The sequence below is a fragment of the Urocitellus parryii genome, chromosome 15 (genome assembly GCF_045843805.1).
Source record: "Urocitellus parryii isolate mUroPar1 chromosome 15, mUroPar1.hap1, whole genome shotgun sequence".
Lineage (NCBI taxonomy): Eukaryota > Metazoa > Chordata > Mammalia > Rodentia > Sciuridae > Urocitellus > Urocitellus parryii.
The window spans coordinates 625852-644050 of NC_135545.1; the positions used below are offsets into that span (position 1 = coordinate 625852).

The 18199-nt window shown below is 45.6% G+C and overlaps 1 protein-coding gene across 1 annotated transcript; it reads left to right on the forward strand.

The window, feature by feature from the left end:
- The first annotated feature begins 325 nt into the window (after positions 1-325).
- On the forward strand, positions 326-16403 carry C15H19orf18 (chromosome 15 C19orf18 homolog). The gene is made up of 6 exons (XM_026379776.2): positions 326-423; positions 2727-2929; positions 3011-3112; positions 7455-7557; positions 15278-15420; positions 16288-16403. The coding sequence occupies exons 1-6, from the start codon at positions 326-328 to the stop codon at positions 16401-16403; spliced, it is 765 nt and encodes a 254-aa protein (XP_026235561.2).
- Positions 16404-18199: the final 1796 nt, after the last annotated feature.

The window sequence follows — 18199 nt, forward strand, 5'->3', positions numbered from 1 at the left end:
TACGTGGGGGCTCATGGCTTCAGCGGTCTCAGCCCAGAGAGCAGGCTGGGCTGGGGTGCGCTGGCACCGAGTCTCACTTCTAACCTCCTGGCCGCTGCTGCTTCCCCCACATGGCCACGCCACCCAGAGGAACACCTTGACGGGAGAGTGGCTCCCGGAGACAGGCCGCGCTCGTCCCCCTTCCACCACCAGGAGAGGGGCGGGGTGCCCATGGGGGCGGCATGTGTGAGGCAGGGGCTCCCGAAGGGAGGCCAGGTGGGAGCCGTGTCAGGGAAAGACTGCCTGATCAGAGGCCACCAGCCTGCAGGTGTCCACGTTTGGTCTCATGAACCGTTCGCTAAAGGACGTGTCCACCCTGAAAGAGCAAGTGCTGCGGCCTGGACCCGCCGTTGGCTCACCCCTGCACGTGCCTGTGCTGACCAGGTGTGGTCGGGCACAGCTGTAGCTAGGTTGAGGGGCCTGGGGGTGTCCAGCCCTTCAGCCTCCCCTGGAGGCCCAGCATGCCCTGGGATTGAGGTCCACTCCCAGGAGGCAGAGGGGAGGAACCAGTGACCCCAAAGCCCAGCCACAAAGCAGCTGCTTGTCAGGAAGGAGACGCCTGTTCTGGTGGACATGGAAGTGCCGGGAGCAGCCTCTGGGCAGTTTCCTTATCAGTCCCCCCCCCCCCGGGCCCACAGGCCTGTGGGTTTCCAACACTCCCGAGCCATTGGAAGCTGACCACACCCTGGACTCACCCAGGTGCCCAAGCAGCGGGTCCTTCAGTTTGGGCCTGTGCCTTGCATCTTACGAAGGTTCTCCAAGGCTTTGGATCCTGTGGTGGTGACTTCTAAAATGGTCTTCAAGAATTCTGCCCTGGTGTGCAGGCAGGCCTCTCGCCTGTGGGAGGCCTGCGGCTGTGCCTTGTGATGTGATTAAAGTCCCAAGTCCGTTGTCTGTGAATTAATGAAAAGGGAGACCATTTGAGTGGGACTGGCCTAATCAATTGAGTCCTTAAACGGGGCAGGTTCTTGCTGAGGTAGAATTTCAAAGTCTGGGAGGGATTTTCCTGCTGACCTTGAGGAAGGAAGCACCACCTGGGAATTGATGGAGATGCTCTCCTGGCTGGAAACAGGACGGATGCAAATGCAGAGAGCAGGAAAGTGGGACCTCCGTCCTGAGAGCCAGGCACTGAACTCTGCCCACAGGGCCCGCCCGGCTTCCCATGACCCCAGTCTCAGCAAACACCTCAGTGTCAGCTGGGAATTGAGACCCCAAGCAGGGATGTCGCTTTGTGTGCCACAGAAACAGGAGCCGGCTACCGGACCTGCTTGCGTGGGGATGTGTGCCTGGCCGTGCAGACCAGAAGATGGCTGGAAGCCACTGCCCAGGTGGCTCTCCTCTGTCCACTCTGAAATGAGCTGCTGGACGCAGCGGAACTCTTCGCCTCCCAGTCGGGCCAGTGTTCTGCCTCCTGGAGATGCTTCCCGACTCCCAGTTTTGAAGTGAGAGATGGAGGGAGAGACACAGGCTCACGGTGGTCAGCACCCATGGCCACCATGGCATCCAGCCCCTGGGACGGGCGATGAACTGTAAAGCCAAGGCTGAGCCGTGTCGGGAACAGCCAGGCGCTCTCAGCCACAGGAACAGTGAGTGAGGCTAGTGACCATCCCAAACCACTTCAAGAGGTGGTGCCTCCGGGGGTCAGCAGGGGCCATGGACACTAAAGGCCAAGTCCATGGAGACGGCAGCACCTATGAGGAATGACCAGGCCTGAGGGGACGGCGCAGGGGCAGCCTGGGCTGGAGGACTGTGAGGGCAGCAAGGGGGACTCAGGGCAGATGTTGGGAGCAGGGGGTGTCCTGGACACAGCAGCCCTGGCTGGTGTCCCGGGGTCACTGTGGGGAGTGCTTGCCTCCCACCCGCATGCTGGGAAGGTGCTGTGCTGGGGTCCCCTGGGGGGTGGATGGAGGCAGCTCCTCCCCAGGCTCTGAGCCCTGTGGTCGCCTTGTGGCTGCTGGGGAGCGGACGCCTCTGGAGCACAGCCGTTCAGGGCCCGGCTCGTTGTTTTTGTCTTTGTTTTTGGATTTTTGGTCGTAGTGATGAAACCCAGTGCTGCCCTACCAGTGAGCCAGATCCCAGCCCTTGTTATTTTTATTTTATTTTGAGGCAAGATCTTGCTAAGTTGTGAGGCTCTCTGGCCTCAGCCTCCCGAGTTGCTGGGACTACAGGTGGGCACCCCGCGCCCGGCCTGGTGGTCTCTAGGTCATCTGGTTTTCCACCCACTTCCACGTTCTGAGATGGTTCTCTTGGTCTTCCTTAGAGGAACTCTTGGAGGCAGCTGGGAGGACCCTGGTGCCTGAGGCTGGACAGGCATGGAGGTACTTTACTGTGGACGTCCCTGTCCCACACAATGTCCTTGGGCCTCTGGTTCTTCCCAGTGTGTGTGGCTGGCTGTACTTTGTCCCCGTGGTGACCCTGGCAGGTGGGGTCTGTTTCTTCCTCCTATTTTCTAGGCGTAGAGGGATAAAGCCATGTGGACCAGGCACTACCCAGCGTTGGGCCGTAGGGCACCTTGCTGGTGGCCATGCCTCTCCACCTCCCGCTCCCTGCCCTCAGGAGGCCAGGACCGGTCCTGATCCCCTGCCTCGCGGTGGCTGGTGGGTTCTGTGAAGGAATCTCGCTGCTGTGACTCGCGCTGACCTCACACTGGTGGCTCTGTGCCATCACTGGGCATTCTGTGGGAGCAGAGCTCCCTCCTCAGACCCCGCTGGCGAGGCCCTGCGGGCCTGGAAGGCGTCCTTTCGTCCCTCTGGCCGGCTGGCTGTTGCAGTGATGGCCGCCTGGGGATCTCTGGTGCTTCTGCTGTGGGTCTCGCTGGGCTGCCCGCCTCTCTTGTGCTTGCCTCAGGCAGACGGGGTCCCTGACAATGGAGGCACCACCGACCTGACAGGTAGCTGTCCAGGGGAGGTTCAGGGAGGCCGGGCTGGGGTGGCTGGTGCCCACCTTTCACGGCCACAGGCCCCCTCCCCAGGCAGTGAGGAGTCCCAGCGGCTCAGCAACCTCTCGGAGATGCTGGCGAAGGGCTACAGCATCATTCCTTCTGGAACTCCCGCGACGTTCTCCCCTGCTCCAGGTGCGCCTGCCCTGCTCGCTCGTGGGGCACGTGTGCGGGTGCTGCTCCCACAGAGCTGTGCAAGGCCCCCGACAGGCGCCCTGGGAAGCCAGGCCGAGCCCTCCCCTCCCTTCCAGCCTGCTCTCGCCTGAGGGACTGTGCTGCCTCCGGTGGGCCCACTACCCCCAGACCACAGGGAAGGTCTGGCTTCCATCACAGCTCGGTCCTTCACTGCCACTTGTCTTTCTGTGTCACTGTCCCCTCCCCTAAATGGGGATTGAACCCAGGGCACTCTCACACTGAGCTACGTACCCAGCCCTTTTTATTTTTATTTGAGACAGGGTCTCACTAAGTTGCTGAGGGTGGTCTGGAACTTGCAATCTTCCCACCTCACCTCAGAGTTGCTGGGGTTATAGGCCTGGGCCACCATTCCCAGCTTATGCTTTCTTTTTAACTTGAGAACGGGAAGCTGTTTATCTTAAAACAGCAGAGCCCACCCTGCCTGTCTGTGAGGCCAGGCAGCAACGCTGAGTGTGGTGCTCATCAGCAGTCTTGGTCTGGACCTGGGAGAGGCTGTCGCACCATGTCCTAGTGTGCAGCATGTATTGTGTGTGGTGTGTGTCTCAGGAGGGGCTCTGTGCTCGCCCACTGGCTCTGGCCCCATCTGTGACACAAGCTCTGGGGCCTAGATGTCCCAGTTCATGTGACTGCAAAGGTGGACAGCATCCAAACACCTGGTTTTCTGGTTGTTTTTCCTCTTTAAAGTGCCAGGGACAGAACCCAGGGCCTGTGCATGCTGCGCAAGGGCTCTACCACAGAGCTGCACCCAGGCCTGACTACCGTCCCTGGAGTCGGTGCCACCAGCACACCCTGCTTTTGCCCAGCCCTCACAGTGTTGGGCCCCTGACCAGCAGGCTGGAGAGGTGGAGTCCGCCAGGCTCCCCGTCTAATGCCAAGTCATGTCCCCACTCTCCCTAGTTGACCTGGAGCCTAACTTTGCCTTTGATCCTCTTCAAAGCCCAAACAGAGAGACCTGCTGAGCCCACCCACCAGCTCACTGCCTCCGGGAGGACTACAGGTGAGCTGAGGGGCCTAGGAGGGTAGAGGTCCATTCACCCGCGGGGCTGAGCTGGGTGGGCCCCAGGCCCTCACCCCAGGGCAGACCACCTCTGAGCAAACTCTAGTGCAGCGTCCCTCAGAGGGTGAGTGGAGGGGGTCCCACTCCACAGAGGAGGACACCAGCGCTGGGGGCAGCTCCAGCTCCCTTTGGGTGACACCCGAGGTGTGACCTCACACACAGCCGAGCGGCCTTTCCAGCAGCATCTCTTCCTGCAGATTTGTCCCCGGAGCGCACTGAGGGTGGCCACTGGGCCCTGCTGCTCCTCCTGCCTCTTGAAGCTGCCCTTCTCTTCCTTTTTGTGCTCCTTGCCATCCCCTCTGCCTTCAATGCACCCCAGAAGGCAGGAAAGAGTAGCCCGGGGCGTAATGGCTCAGGTGGGATCCTCCCTTCCCAGCAGTGTGGGGACTGCTATCTATCCGTTTCTCTCCTCCTAGAGAGAGGATGGCTGTCCTTTGCCCCTTCTCTCTAGGAGGGGCACTTCTGGCCCCCAAGCATCAAAGCATGGGGACGTGCAGAGAAGGAGAACCAGTCGGTGTAGCTGTGGTCTTCCCAGAGCTCAGGGGTGCGCCCTTCACTCACAGGTGCCCAGCACGTGCCCAGGCACCTGGTGCCCCCCCAGGCAATGGGACCCCACATGTTTCATGAGCTGGCACCAGGGCTGGCCTGTGGCAATGCTTGCTGCTCCTGGGCTTCAGGGGCGGTGGCTCTGACCAGAGGGCAGGGATTTGGTCTAATCAGACCCTGGAAAAGAGCAGCTTCTCCCGGGACCTGGCACTGTGGTGTTCAGTTTTGTTGGTCCTGGGGATTGAACCAGGGACACTCCACTGGTGAGCTTCGTCCCAGTCATGGTATTTTCTTTATTTTGAGACAAGGCCTTGCACGTACAACCCTCCTCCTCAGCCTCCCCCGTCACGGGGCCCCTTAGCTGCTGATCCTGTGGAGTGCTGCCACCTCCCTTGTGACGAGAAGTGTGTTGAAACCACACCGCCCTGGGTTATGCCGGAGCCCTGTGGGGACAGGTCCCAGGACGGTGCTCTCATGGATGGGACTCGTGCCTTAGAAGTCCAGAGAAGGATCTGGCCTCTGATAGGGCAGCCAGGGCCCCCAGTGCCCAGTCCAGAGCTGGGGAAGCACAGCCCTGCTGTCCAGAAGCCAACAGGTTTATGGTGCTTTGTACAGCAGGCTGCACAGGATGCAGTACACGATGCATTCACTCCGATCTCCTGATCCTGCCCTCTGACCCCATGGCTTCCTCCAGGATGCACCTGCCCTCCTTCCCCATCTGTAGCAAAGCTCCCCTGACTCCTCCTCTCCTTGAGCCTGCTCACTTGGGCTTGGTTCTCACACAAGCAGATCCTGCCTCTTCCATTGTCTCTAATGGCCTCCCATTGGCCACTTTCAGTCTCATGGCACCTGACCATGAAACTGCTGCTCTTCCCTCTGCAACATTTCGCTGTGAACACATGCAGACATTCAGGAAGCTGTCAGAGCTGCAGAGAACCCTGGGCACCCATGGCTCACCATCTACGGTGGTCACCTGCACTCCCAGAGCCCGGCGGGCCAGGTGGTTTGTGTAGCATCAAGCTGTGTTTCCACCCCAGGGCACTTTGGGCTGTCAGAAAACTCTCCATCCTGGTGCTGGACAGCTGGTGCCTGGGAAGGGGCTGTGCTTACAGGTTTCTTTAGGTCCTCAGAGTATATGGATCCCATGGGAATGTCACAACTTTTTAACATGAACAGCAACACTGGAAACACTACCTCTTAGAAGTTATTACAAGAGCCATTTGAGGAAAGTGATTTGTAATGTAGAAAGTTGAAGCCTAGACAACTTAAGCAGCTGCCGTATCTACCTGGTAGGTTTGCCTGCAGTGAGATTGCATTCTTCACACTGAAAGGGCATCTTTTCTGAGCTGCTGAGATTGAATCTGGAGTGACACTGTATATTTTCAACTAACAGAGAGCTAGCTGTGTCTTGAATAAGGATAGCTGCCCTTCATAACACTGAATAAGGATGACTTCAGAACATTGCTTACCATGCATCAAACAGGAGTCAGAGTCCTCACAGACTGAAGCAGACTGGCCTTGACCAGATCGGGGTGACTTCAGAGCTGGGATTGAGCAAATGAACACTAGACAAAGCCAAGTCTCAATTCATGGAACTCCACGTATAGCCTCCTGCTGGAGCTGAAATTCATTTGTTTAGAATTTTGATCATCTACTATTGGGATCTTTGAATTATTAGAAATTTTACCTTGTGCTTTCTCTTCCCGGTCCATCCTATATAATAATCACCAACTTTGGAGGAAAAAGAAACTTATCCATTCTATATCACTGCTGGGACACAAGGTGAAAGAGGCCAAGCCTGGGACTGGACATAGACAACTGGCAGGTTTTATAAGTAGCTGAGTAATGTACCTGTTTTTTTCTGTTCAACTTGTACAAACAATAATTCCCTAGTAATTGTTTTAAATTTCAGATAATGTAAAGAAGAGTCAAACATCTGAGTTCACAAAGACCAGCCACGGCTTTATAGCACAGACCATAACCCTGAAATCGGACTCTTGGAACAGAGGTTCGTAGAATCCGACCCCCAGTTGCCCAGTAATCCCTTTTCATTACAGTACCAGATGAGCTGAGGAAGTCTAGTCGGATTCATAGAACTAAGCCGTTCTCCTTGCAGCTACACGATGACAGGTGAAAAGTACCCATCAATGACCAGAAGGTCCCCAGATGACAGGTGTCTCCATGGGGATCAGTATATACTCAGATGACAGGGTCTCTGTGGGGATCAGGATGTACCCAGATGACAGATGTCATTATAGAAACCAGTATAACTATTGAGCAAGAGATGACTTTGAAGATTGGAGGTAGATTAAAAAAAAAGGCAGGATTGGGATTGTGGCTCAGCGGTAGAGCGCTTGCCTAGCATGTGCGAGGCCCTGGGTTCAATCCTCAGCACCACATAAAAATAAATAAATAAAGGTATTGTGTCCAACTACAACTAAAAAATAAAAAAAATATTTAAAAAATAAAAAAGGCATCAGAGAGTGTTGGGAACTAAAATTATATTTGTTTATACAGCCTGTGCAATATAGCCTTAGTATATTTAAGAAATTAAGAATATATTCTTAAAGGTATTTTTTGTCTTCTATTCTCTTTGTAATAGCAGTGTGATTAACACATGTTAGTTGAGAAATTCAGCTAAAATGAGATTTTTGAGCACTTGTCTTCTTTCCATGTCAGCAGTGATTCCGCACAGACCTGCTCTTGTTCAAGTGATTCTAATCGCGTGTGTGGCCTTCAGCATTGCTCTGGTATGTGGGATCATGGTCTCCTATATGATACAGTAAGTGCATGTGGAAGAACACCCACCGTCCTTAGGTGACAACTTCATGAGTGTATCATTTAGTGTCAAAGGGTGATGATCCTGCTGCTGCTGCTAAGTTGTTATAGTCATTGTACATTTCCAGACCCATGTCTTCAAAATACCAATCATGTTTAGGTTGGGTCATGATGTAACTCAAAAGGAAAAGAAAAGAAACAATACAGCTGAGTATAACAGAAAACTTGGGAAAAGATTGCAGCTATTAAAGTAAAGGCCCATTTTTGAAACTTTTGGGAAGATACGTGCACATTTGTGAAGAAAGACACATTTCCTGTGGTGGGCTGGCCATGGGAGGGATTTGAAAAATACCAGGCCAGTGTCCTCTGAGTGTGGTGTTCTGGAGTCACCCTGGCACAGAGGGAGGAGGTAAATGTGCTCTCTTTTTGTCTGCAAATTTGCTGATGCTGTCCAGGGAAACAGTAGCTTTTAGAGAAGATATTATACCCTCTCAACATAAGTAAAGCTTGGAATCAGGCTCTTTCAGGTGACATGGTATTTTAAAAATTAGTTATAAATTGGGGGCTGGGATTGTGACAAGAGCACTTGCCTAGCATGTGTGAGGCACTGAGTTTGATCCTCAGCACCACATAAAAGTAAATAAATAAAATAGAGGTAAAAAATTAGTTGTCAACCATGATCCCAGCCCATCTGCTGCCCAGAAGGAGGAGCAGCAGATGACCATGACCCTGGCCTGCCTGCAGCACGGTAGGAGCAGAGTGACCCTTGAACATTGCTAGAGACAAAGACATTCAGACCATATGAACAAACAAGGGAAGAAAGTGCCCCACACAATAATAGATTCCATTGACAACACAGTACATGAAGTGTCAGAGGAGGAGTTCAGAATGTAAAAAGTTAAAATGGTCTGCAAAGCAAAAAATGCATTAAGAGAGATAATACAGGCAATGATTGACTGCTCCTACAAAGTGAGAAGAAAGGAATTACAGGTGGCAAGATTGGGAAGAAAAGAGATACTCTGAAAAGAAAACCCAAGCAGAAATCCTTGAAATGAAGGAAACAATAAACAAAAAATTCAACAGAAAGCATCGACAACAGACTAGATCACTTGGAAGACAGAATCTCAGGCAATGAAGACAAAATATATAATCTTGAAAGTAAAGTTGACCATACAGTGAAGATAGTGAGAAGCCATGAACAGAACCTCCAAGAATTATGAGACAACATGAAAAGACCAAGAATCACCAAGAATCACAGGAAGGCACAAATACAAACCAAATGAATGTACAGTCTCTTCAATGAAACGATAGCAGAAAATTTTCTAAACATGAAGAATGAATTGATTTCAATCAAACACAAGAGGCTTACAGGACACCAGATGTACAAAATTTCAATGATCCACACCAAGGCATACTATAATAAAAATGCCTAACATACAGAATAAGGAGAGAATTGTAAAAGCTGCAAGAGAAAATAATTAGATTACATATAGGGGGGAAACCAATTTGGATTGCAGCAGATTTCTCATCCCAGACCATCAAAGCTAAGAAATCCTGGAACAACATATTCCAAGCTCTGTAAGAAAATGGATGCCAACCAAGAATCTTATACCCAGCAAAATTAAGCTTCAGATTTGATGACAAAATAAAAATTTCCCACCATAAACAAAAATTAAAAGAATTTACAATGAGAAAGCTGGCACTACAGAATATTTTTGGCAAATAATCCATGAGGAAATGAAAAACAACCATGAAAATCAGCAAAGGGAGGAACTACACTAAAGTAAAATACAATCAAAGGAGAAACCAACTCAAGTTAAAACCCGAAATACACCAAAATGACTAGGAACACAAACCATGTCTCAATAATAACCCTGGATGTTAATGGCCCAACCTGTCAATTAAAAGACATAGACTGGTAGATTGGATAAAAAAATCAAACAATATGCTGCCTTCAAGAGGCTCATATCATAGGAAAAGACATCCACAGACGGAAGGTGAAAGGATGGGAAAAAACATATCACTCACATGGGGCACATAAACAGGGGGTTCCATCCTAATATCAGATAAAGTGGACTTCAAACCAAAGTTAGTAAAAGGGATGCTGCTTAAGGGAACCATACACCAATAAGACATAACAATCGTAAATATCTATGCCCCAAACAATGGAGCATCTACCTATGTCAAACAAACCCTTCTCAATTACAAGAAGCAAATAGATCACAACACAGTAATATTGGGTGACTTTAACACACCTCTCACACCACTGGATAGATATCCCAAACAAAAACGAATCAAAGAAACTATAGAACCCAATAACACAATGATTTAGACTTAACAGACATATATAGAGTATTTCATCCACCATCAAGTGAATACGCCTTCTTCTAATAGCACATGGTTCCTTCTCTAATGTAGACCATATATTATGCCACAAAGCAATTCTCAGCAAATAAAAAAATACTACCCTGTATTCTAGCAAATCATAGTGGAATGAAACTAGAAATTAATGATAAAATAAAAAATAGAAGCTACTCCAACACCTGGAGACTAAATATATTAAATAAGCAATAGGTAGCAGAAGATATCAGAGAGGAGATAAAAAATTCCTAGAGGTGAATGTGAACACTGATACAATATATCAAAATCTCTGGGACACTACAAAGGCAGTGCTAAGAGGGAACTTCACTGCATTGAGCTTATTCATCAAAAAAGTCAACAAATTAATGACCTAAAATTACATCTCAAAGCCTTATTAAAAGAAGAAATCAACACCATAAGAAATAGAAGACAGGAAATAATTAAAATCAGAGCTGAAATCAATGAAAATGAAACAAAAAACATTTTTTTAAATTGAAAAAAATGAAAAGCTGGTTCTTTGAAAAAATAAATAAAATTGATAAACCCTTAGCCATTCTAATGAAGAAAAAGAGAGAGAAAACTCAAATTACTAAAATTTGTGATGAAAGAGAAAATATCATGATGACACTATTGAAATACAGAGATAATTAGAAATTATTTTGAAAATTTATACTCCAATGAGAGAGAAAATCTCAATGACACAAATGTCTATAAACATATCATCTACCCACACTGAATCAGGAGGACATAGGTAATTTAAACATTAATTTCAAGCAAGGAAATAGAAGATGCTATCAAAAGCCTACCAACCAAGAAAGCCCAGGACCAGATGGATTCTCAGACAAGTTCTATAAGATCTTCCAAGAAGAACTAATAACAATACTCAAATTATTCCTTGAAATAGAAAAGAAATTCCAAATTCATTCTATGAGGCTAGCATCACTTTGATACCCAAACCAGACAAAGACACATCAAGGAAAGAAAACTTTAGACGAATATCCTTGATGAACATAGATGCAAAAATTCTCAATAAACTCTGGCCAGAGGCAAACAACAACATATTAGAAAGATTGTGCACCAAAATCAAGTGGGGTTCATCCCAGGGATGCAAGGTTGGTTCAACATATGGAAATCAATAAACATAATCCATCACATCAATAGACTTAAAGACCAGAATCACGATTATCTTAATAAATGCTAAAAAAGCATTCAACAAAATACTGCACCTCTTCATGTTCAAAACACTAGAAAAACTAGGAATAGTAGGATCATACTTCAACATTGTAAAAGCTATCTATGCTAAGCCGAAGGCCAACATCATTTTATTTTATTTTTTATTAGTTGCTCAAGACAATACAATGATCGTGACATATCATACATTTGATTCAAATAGGGTATGAATTCTCATTTTTCCACGTGTACAGATTGCAGGATCACATTGGTTATACATCCATGTGTATACCTACAGCAATCCTAGTGTCACCAACATCATTTTAAATGGAGAAAAATTGAGAGCCTTCTAAAAACTGGAACAAGACAGGGATATTGTCTTTCATCACTTCTGTTCAACATAGTCCTTGAAATTGTAGCCAGAGCAACCAGACAAAAGAAATTAAAGGGATACACATAGGAAAAGAAGAACTCAAAACTATAACTCTTTGCCAATGACATGGAATTGATCAAAAAAAATTCCATCAGAAAACTTCTAGAACTAATGAATAAATTCAGCAAAGTAGCAGAGTATAAAAATATCCATAAATAAAAGGCATTTCTATACATAAGTGATGAATACACTGAAAGAGAAATTAGGAAAATCACCTCATTCAAAATAGCCACAGAAAATACAAAACACTTGGAAATCAATCTAACAAAGGAGGTGAAATACCTACACAATAAAAACTACAGAATACTAAAGAAGGAAATTGAAGAAGAACTTAGAAGATGGAAAGATCTCCTGTGCTCTTGGATAGACAGAATATTCAAAATGGCCATAATACCAAAACTGTTATACAGATTTAATGGAATTTCTATTAAAATCCCAGTGAAATTCTTCATAGAACTTGAAAAAGCAATCATGAAATTCATCTGGAAAAATAAGAGACCCAGAATAGCTAAAGCAATCCTTAGCAAGAAAAGTAAATCAGGAAGCATCACTATACCAGACCTTAAACTATACTATAGAGCAATAGTAACAAAAATAGCATGGCAGTGGCACTAAAATAGACATGTATAACAATGGTACAGAGTAAAAGAGACAGAGACAAACCCACATGAATACAGTTATCTCGTATTAGACAAAGGCACCAAAAACATACGTTGGAGAAAGGATAGCCTGTTCAACAAATGGTGCAGGAAAAACTGGAAATCCATATGTAGCAAAATGAAATTAAACTTCTGCCTCTCCCCATGCATAAAACTGAACTCAAAGTGGACCAAAGATCTAGGAATTACAGCAGAGACTCTGCACCTAATAGAAGAAAAAATAGGCTCAAATCTTTATCATGTTGGATTAGTTCCCAACTTCCTTAACAAAAGTCCTAAAGTGCAAGAAATAAAAGCATGAATCAGTAAATGGGAGGGATTCAAACTAAAATGCTACTTCTCAGCAGAGGAGACAATCATTGAGGTGTAGAGAGAGCCTACAGTATGGGAGCAAATCCTTACCACACGTACATCAGATAGAGCACTAATCTCTGGGATATATAAGAACACAAACAACTTAATACCAAAAAAAAAAAAAAAGAAACAACCCAATCAATAAATGGGCTAAGGAACTGAACAGACACTTGTCAGAAGAAGATGTACAAGTGATCAACAAATGTATGAAAAAGTGTTCAACATCTTTAGTAACTAGAGAAATGCAAATTAAAACTAAGATTTCATCTCACCCCAGTCAGAATGGCAGTTATCAAGAATACCAGCAATAAAAAGTGTTGTAGAGGATGTGGGGGGAAAAGGTACTCATAGAATGCTGGTGGGACTGCAAATTGGTGCAACCATTTTAGAGAGCAGTGAGGAGATTCCCAGAAAACTTGGAATGAAACCACCATTTGATCTAGTTATCCCATTCCTCAGTCTATACCCAAAGGACTTAAAATCAGCATACTATAGTGACATAGCCACACCAATGTTTATAGCAGCTGAATTCACAATAGCTAAAATGTGGAACCAACCTAAATATCTATCAATAGTCAATAGACAAAGAAACTGTGATATATATACACAATGTGATATTACTCAGCATTAAAATAGAATAAAATTATGGCATTTGCAGGTAAATGGATGGAGTTGGAGAATATTATGCTAAGCTTAGTTAGCCAATCCCAAAAAACTAAGGGCAAATGTTTTCTCTGATTAGTGGATGTTGATCTATGATGAGGGTAGCATAGGAAGAATGGAGAAACTTTGGATTGGGCAAAGGAGAGGGTGTAGAGGGGTTATGAAGATAGGAAAGATGGTGGAATGAGATGGATATCATCACCCTAGGTACATGTGTGATTGCACCAATGGTGCATCTTTATACTGTATATAACCAGAGAATGGAAATGTTGCACTCCACTTGTGTAGAATGAATTGAAATGCATTCTGCTGTCATCTATAACTAAGTAGAACAAATAAAAGATTAAAAAATTAGTTGTAAAGTGACATTGTGCTATTGGCCCAGAGTCTACACTGTGTTTCCTACTCCCAGGAGTTCCACCCACCCATCAGAAACAGCCCCAGAAGTTCAAATGTATTTGCTCTTTGAGGATTAGGTGTGAGAACAAGGAACATATTGCCACACGTGGAATGTTTTTAAGAAAGCCACTCAAAGACCACTTTGGACTAGGTCAACTGAAGGTAAAATGAGATGGAAAGTAAAATGGGAGGTGCTCCACTAACCAGCATGGAGCCTGCTGTTTGGTCCTGGGTTATCTGAGGTGATAATCTGGGTTGACTTAATGGGTGTAACTGAAATGTGATTAATTGCTATCTCAAGCTTCTAACTTAGGTCACTAAAACATTGCTGAAGTTCAGTGCTGGATAAAGCACTGACCTACAGTTAACCCTGTGACCGTCATCATCTGTGCCACCTCTTATGTGCCTCACAAGTTGCCTAGAGTCTGGGGCAGAAGAAAAAACACGTGGCCCCAAAAGCATGCTCTTATGTACTGGTCTCTCTCTACTGGTTTCTCTTTCACGGAAGTAGCTTTCGAAAATACTACTGGCAAGTTTACTTTCATTTAAACCAGGAAGGTAAAATTCTAACAAATTCTAGTTTTGTTTTAGATAAAATATTTCAATTTATGTTGTGACTTTCAATTTTTGAATACAATCTCATTTATTTTAGTGTTTGGAAATGAAAAATCACTTAAAATCAGCATTGGGATCCTATCTTCATTTAAGATTTTAATATTTGGCTTATGTTTTTTTGGGGTCATTCATTTCAATTTTTGAAAATATTGTGTTAGTATCTATCTTGGTGCCTGGGTGTTTTGGTACCTCTTAGACTCTGTTCTTGAGGTGAAGGCCTCATTCTACCCGATATCATGATCAACTTTGGTAAAGTTTACCAGTCCAGTTCTTGCCATCCATAGCAAGCTCTGGATGCTCCCACAACCTTTCTCATCATGGTCCCCTTAAAGTAACTTTCATTACCCGGGTCACACAGAACTGGGAGGGCAATGATGTCAGGAAAAATCAGGACCCTGTGTCATGGTCCACAGTGAACAGGAAGAGCGGCTCCCGGATCCACTCCAGGACTGGACCACAGGAAGGGTGACTTCCCTTCAGTAGCCTCAGTTTAAGGGAGTATCAAAAAACTCAGTAAGCAGGATAAGTACTATTTTAAGGCAGTACTTTTAAAATTTAGATTAATGCCAAAAAAATCCACAGTGACCAAAATATCAACACTTTCAATACAGAACCAGTGACAGTGCTGGGCTGAGCCATGTTATGGAGCCTCAGCAAAAGGAAGACTTTTAATCCCCACCCGCCTTTATTCAAATTGTTGTTATTGTGTTTCTGATACATTTTTGGCTTTAGTTTTTATTTTGTAATGTATTACATTGAATCATGATTTGTCTTGATGGTAGGTTTTCTGTTTGTTTTTACCAACCCCTTAAATTTTGTACCCAATGTGAGTGCCTCATTCATTCCTAGTCCTGGCTTTGATCCACAATTTCAGATTATCAGACTCACTCCTTCCTCCAGAATTTGGCCAGTCATCCCAGAAATCTGAGGTCTTCTCATGATCAGTCTTACTTAATCGTCGGCTTCCTCCTCCATCCCCACTAGCCACCTCCTTTGCTGTTAAAATGGTACATGAGTAAGACAATGATTCACCATGAAAACTGCACCTGAACTCATGTGTTCCTCTCCAGTAGGCTGGTAAAGGCTGAGGAGAAGCAGCAGCTTGCGGTGCTTTATGAAAACATTGAGATACCATATGAGGAAGTTTCTGAGGATGAGTCCACCAACCTGCTTCCAGAGAATGAGAAGGAGCTGGGGAAGTTCATCCGTTCAGGTAGTGACGGGCTAGTCTGACTAAGTGGGTACAAGGTCACAAGAAAGCTTGGCCAGCAATTTTTTAATGGTTTAGTTTTTAAGAGCAAAGATAAGTGGGAGATAGTGGATTCCCTGGTAGGAAAGATGGACACCTGTGTCCACACCCACAGAAGTAGCCATTCTCCTCCATCCTGGAAGGCTGATGGCTGTGAGGCTGCTTGTTTCCTGATGCATGGTGATCCCAAGGACCCTGGGACAGAGTCCAGGAAGTACACTTTGCAGAACAAAACTTTCCCTTAAATATAATTGTTTCTATGACATTGTTATCACGTTTAGGACACAGTTATGCAGATATTTCTTTGCCTCAGTCTGCTGTGGAGGTAGGACCAGGATCACAGAACAGATGCCCCTACCCCCAGGGGTGCCTGCCCACTGTGAAGGGGTGGCCTGAATGCTCCTGCTCACTGATCTCTAAAAGTTCTGAGATTCTTGGACACCTGTTACAAACCTCTAGAGGGAACACATGTGATTCTGTCTGATCAAGTCACACTGATACCCACCTCTGGATTCCCTCTAACAACTCCAGACATGGACAGCCCAAAAGAGCCAAAAGACCCAGGAGCCCTTTTCATAACCTAATAGAAAATATTTTTTCAATATCTTTTTGTTACATTGGATTATGACTTTTACTTGTTCTTTTTAAAAATTAGGCATTTATAAAGTTTTTATATACAAAAGGGAAATGACATTAAAATTAAATAACGTTTATCATCTCAAGAAGCCCACTGCTTGTTCCTTCATTTCCCATGCTGCACCCTCGATCCTTTCTTCTCCATTCTCATTCCTCACTTACTCACGTCTCAATAACTTCATCTCTACATTTTAGTTATCAGATTGAAAAGGAGGGAAAATATTGAAAAGAAGAAATTGAGGGAAGAGCAAAAGTTAATGAAAGAAAAGATAAAGGATGCCATGTATGGTGCAAAAATGGAGAATCTGTGAAAGCACATGGGAGATGCAGGGTGCGCTCACCAGGCTGACAAGACCACATGGCAGCGGTGGCTGAGGACGCAGCAGGAGAGCCCGGAGAAGAGCACTCCAGGGAAAACAGCATCGGAAGTATGTCACAGAAAATAAATTCCTATGATGAGCAACCCTTGCTTCCTAGCGCTGATCATCCATGAACAATTGTAGCTTGATTGGAGAACAGAAGGAATCCAGCTGTGTTAAGGGACAAGGAGAAATTGTCAGGATTTTCTTCTCTTGCTCCTCACAGGTTCAGATAGAGGCACAGATAGTTTCTTTGGGCAGGACCCCATACCATGCTAGCAAAATGCTTTCATTAAACAAATCTTTCTCTTTGTCATTTTCTATCAATTCCAGGCATTTATTTGTGACTATTTTACACATGAAGAGACTGAGGTTGTCACAATAAATGACACCAGATTAAGACAGTCATGCCTGTGGATGTCAGCTCTCTGGAGCAGAGTGGCCTGCAGTGAGGAGCCATAGACATAGCCAAATGTAGCAAGCTACAAGCCAGGAGCTGCCAAGGGCTGTGAAAACACAGGAGGCAATATTTAGTCTAAATGGTGCAGTTGCTTTGGAAATGTCTGGCAGTTTCTAGAAAGTTAAACACTGAATTACTGCCTGACCCAACAATTCTACTCCTAGATACACATTCAAGAGAATTGAAAACACCTGTCCACACAAAACTTTGCACACAAATATTCATAATGCCATTATTCAGAAGAGCTGAAAGTGGAAATGACCCAAATGTCCACCAGTTGATAAATGGATGAACAAAATGCAATCTATCCATACAATCAGTTTTTTTAGCAATAGAAATGAAGTACTGATGTACACCACAACATAAATGAATTCAGAAAACATCATGCTACGTGTATGGAGCAAGACACTATACAACTCCTTTTATACAGAGAACAGTCAAACCTGCAATTGCAGAAAATGGGTTACTGGCTCCAGAGCTGGGGGGGGGGATGAAATAGGATTGATTGCTAATGGGAATGGTATTTATTTTGGGGGTAATGAAAATGTTTCAAAATTTAATAGTGGTAATGGCTGTTCAACCTTGTGAATATGCTGAAAACCACAGAGTTTCACTTGTGTTTTTTTTTTTTTGTGTGTGTGTGGGTATGCTGGAAATGGAACCCAGGTCCTTGTACATGCTCTATCACTGAGCTTGACTTTCAGAACCCAAAACTGTACACTTTAAAAGAGAATTGCATGGTATATTAATTAAGTCTCAAACGAGCTATTAACAAAAAAGATTTAGTCTAACTTGAGGATGAGCTGAAGACAGACCAGTCTCCTGACTTTTGTTTTCAATTTCCATATTTCCTAAACTTGAAAAGTTATAAAAGACAATGTGACACAGGAACAGGGGTGCTGTGTAGTAGAGGCTGGGGCAGTCTAAAGAACCTTTCAGGGCTGTGAATTAGCTCAGTTGGTAGGGTGCTTGCCTTGTATGCAGAAGGCTCTGGGTTCGACCTCCAGCACTGCCAAAACAAAAACCCTAAACAACTTTCCAGCCAATAGTTTGAAGCTGCATGTGGGGTATAGTGAGGGAAAGAACCACATATGGGACAGATGTTCCAGTTGATAGCAGGATGACATAGCAGCCAGGGAGCAGCCTTGATTCACAACTCTCAGGGCCTGGGGGCCTTCAGTGTTCCCAAATACATCCTTATCTCTGCCCAGCTACTCTTAGACAAAATCCTAACTCAGGGAGGCACTAACATGAAGTCACTTGCCTTAGTCTGGTTGGCTTTCCTTAA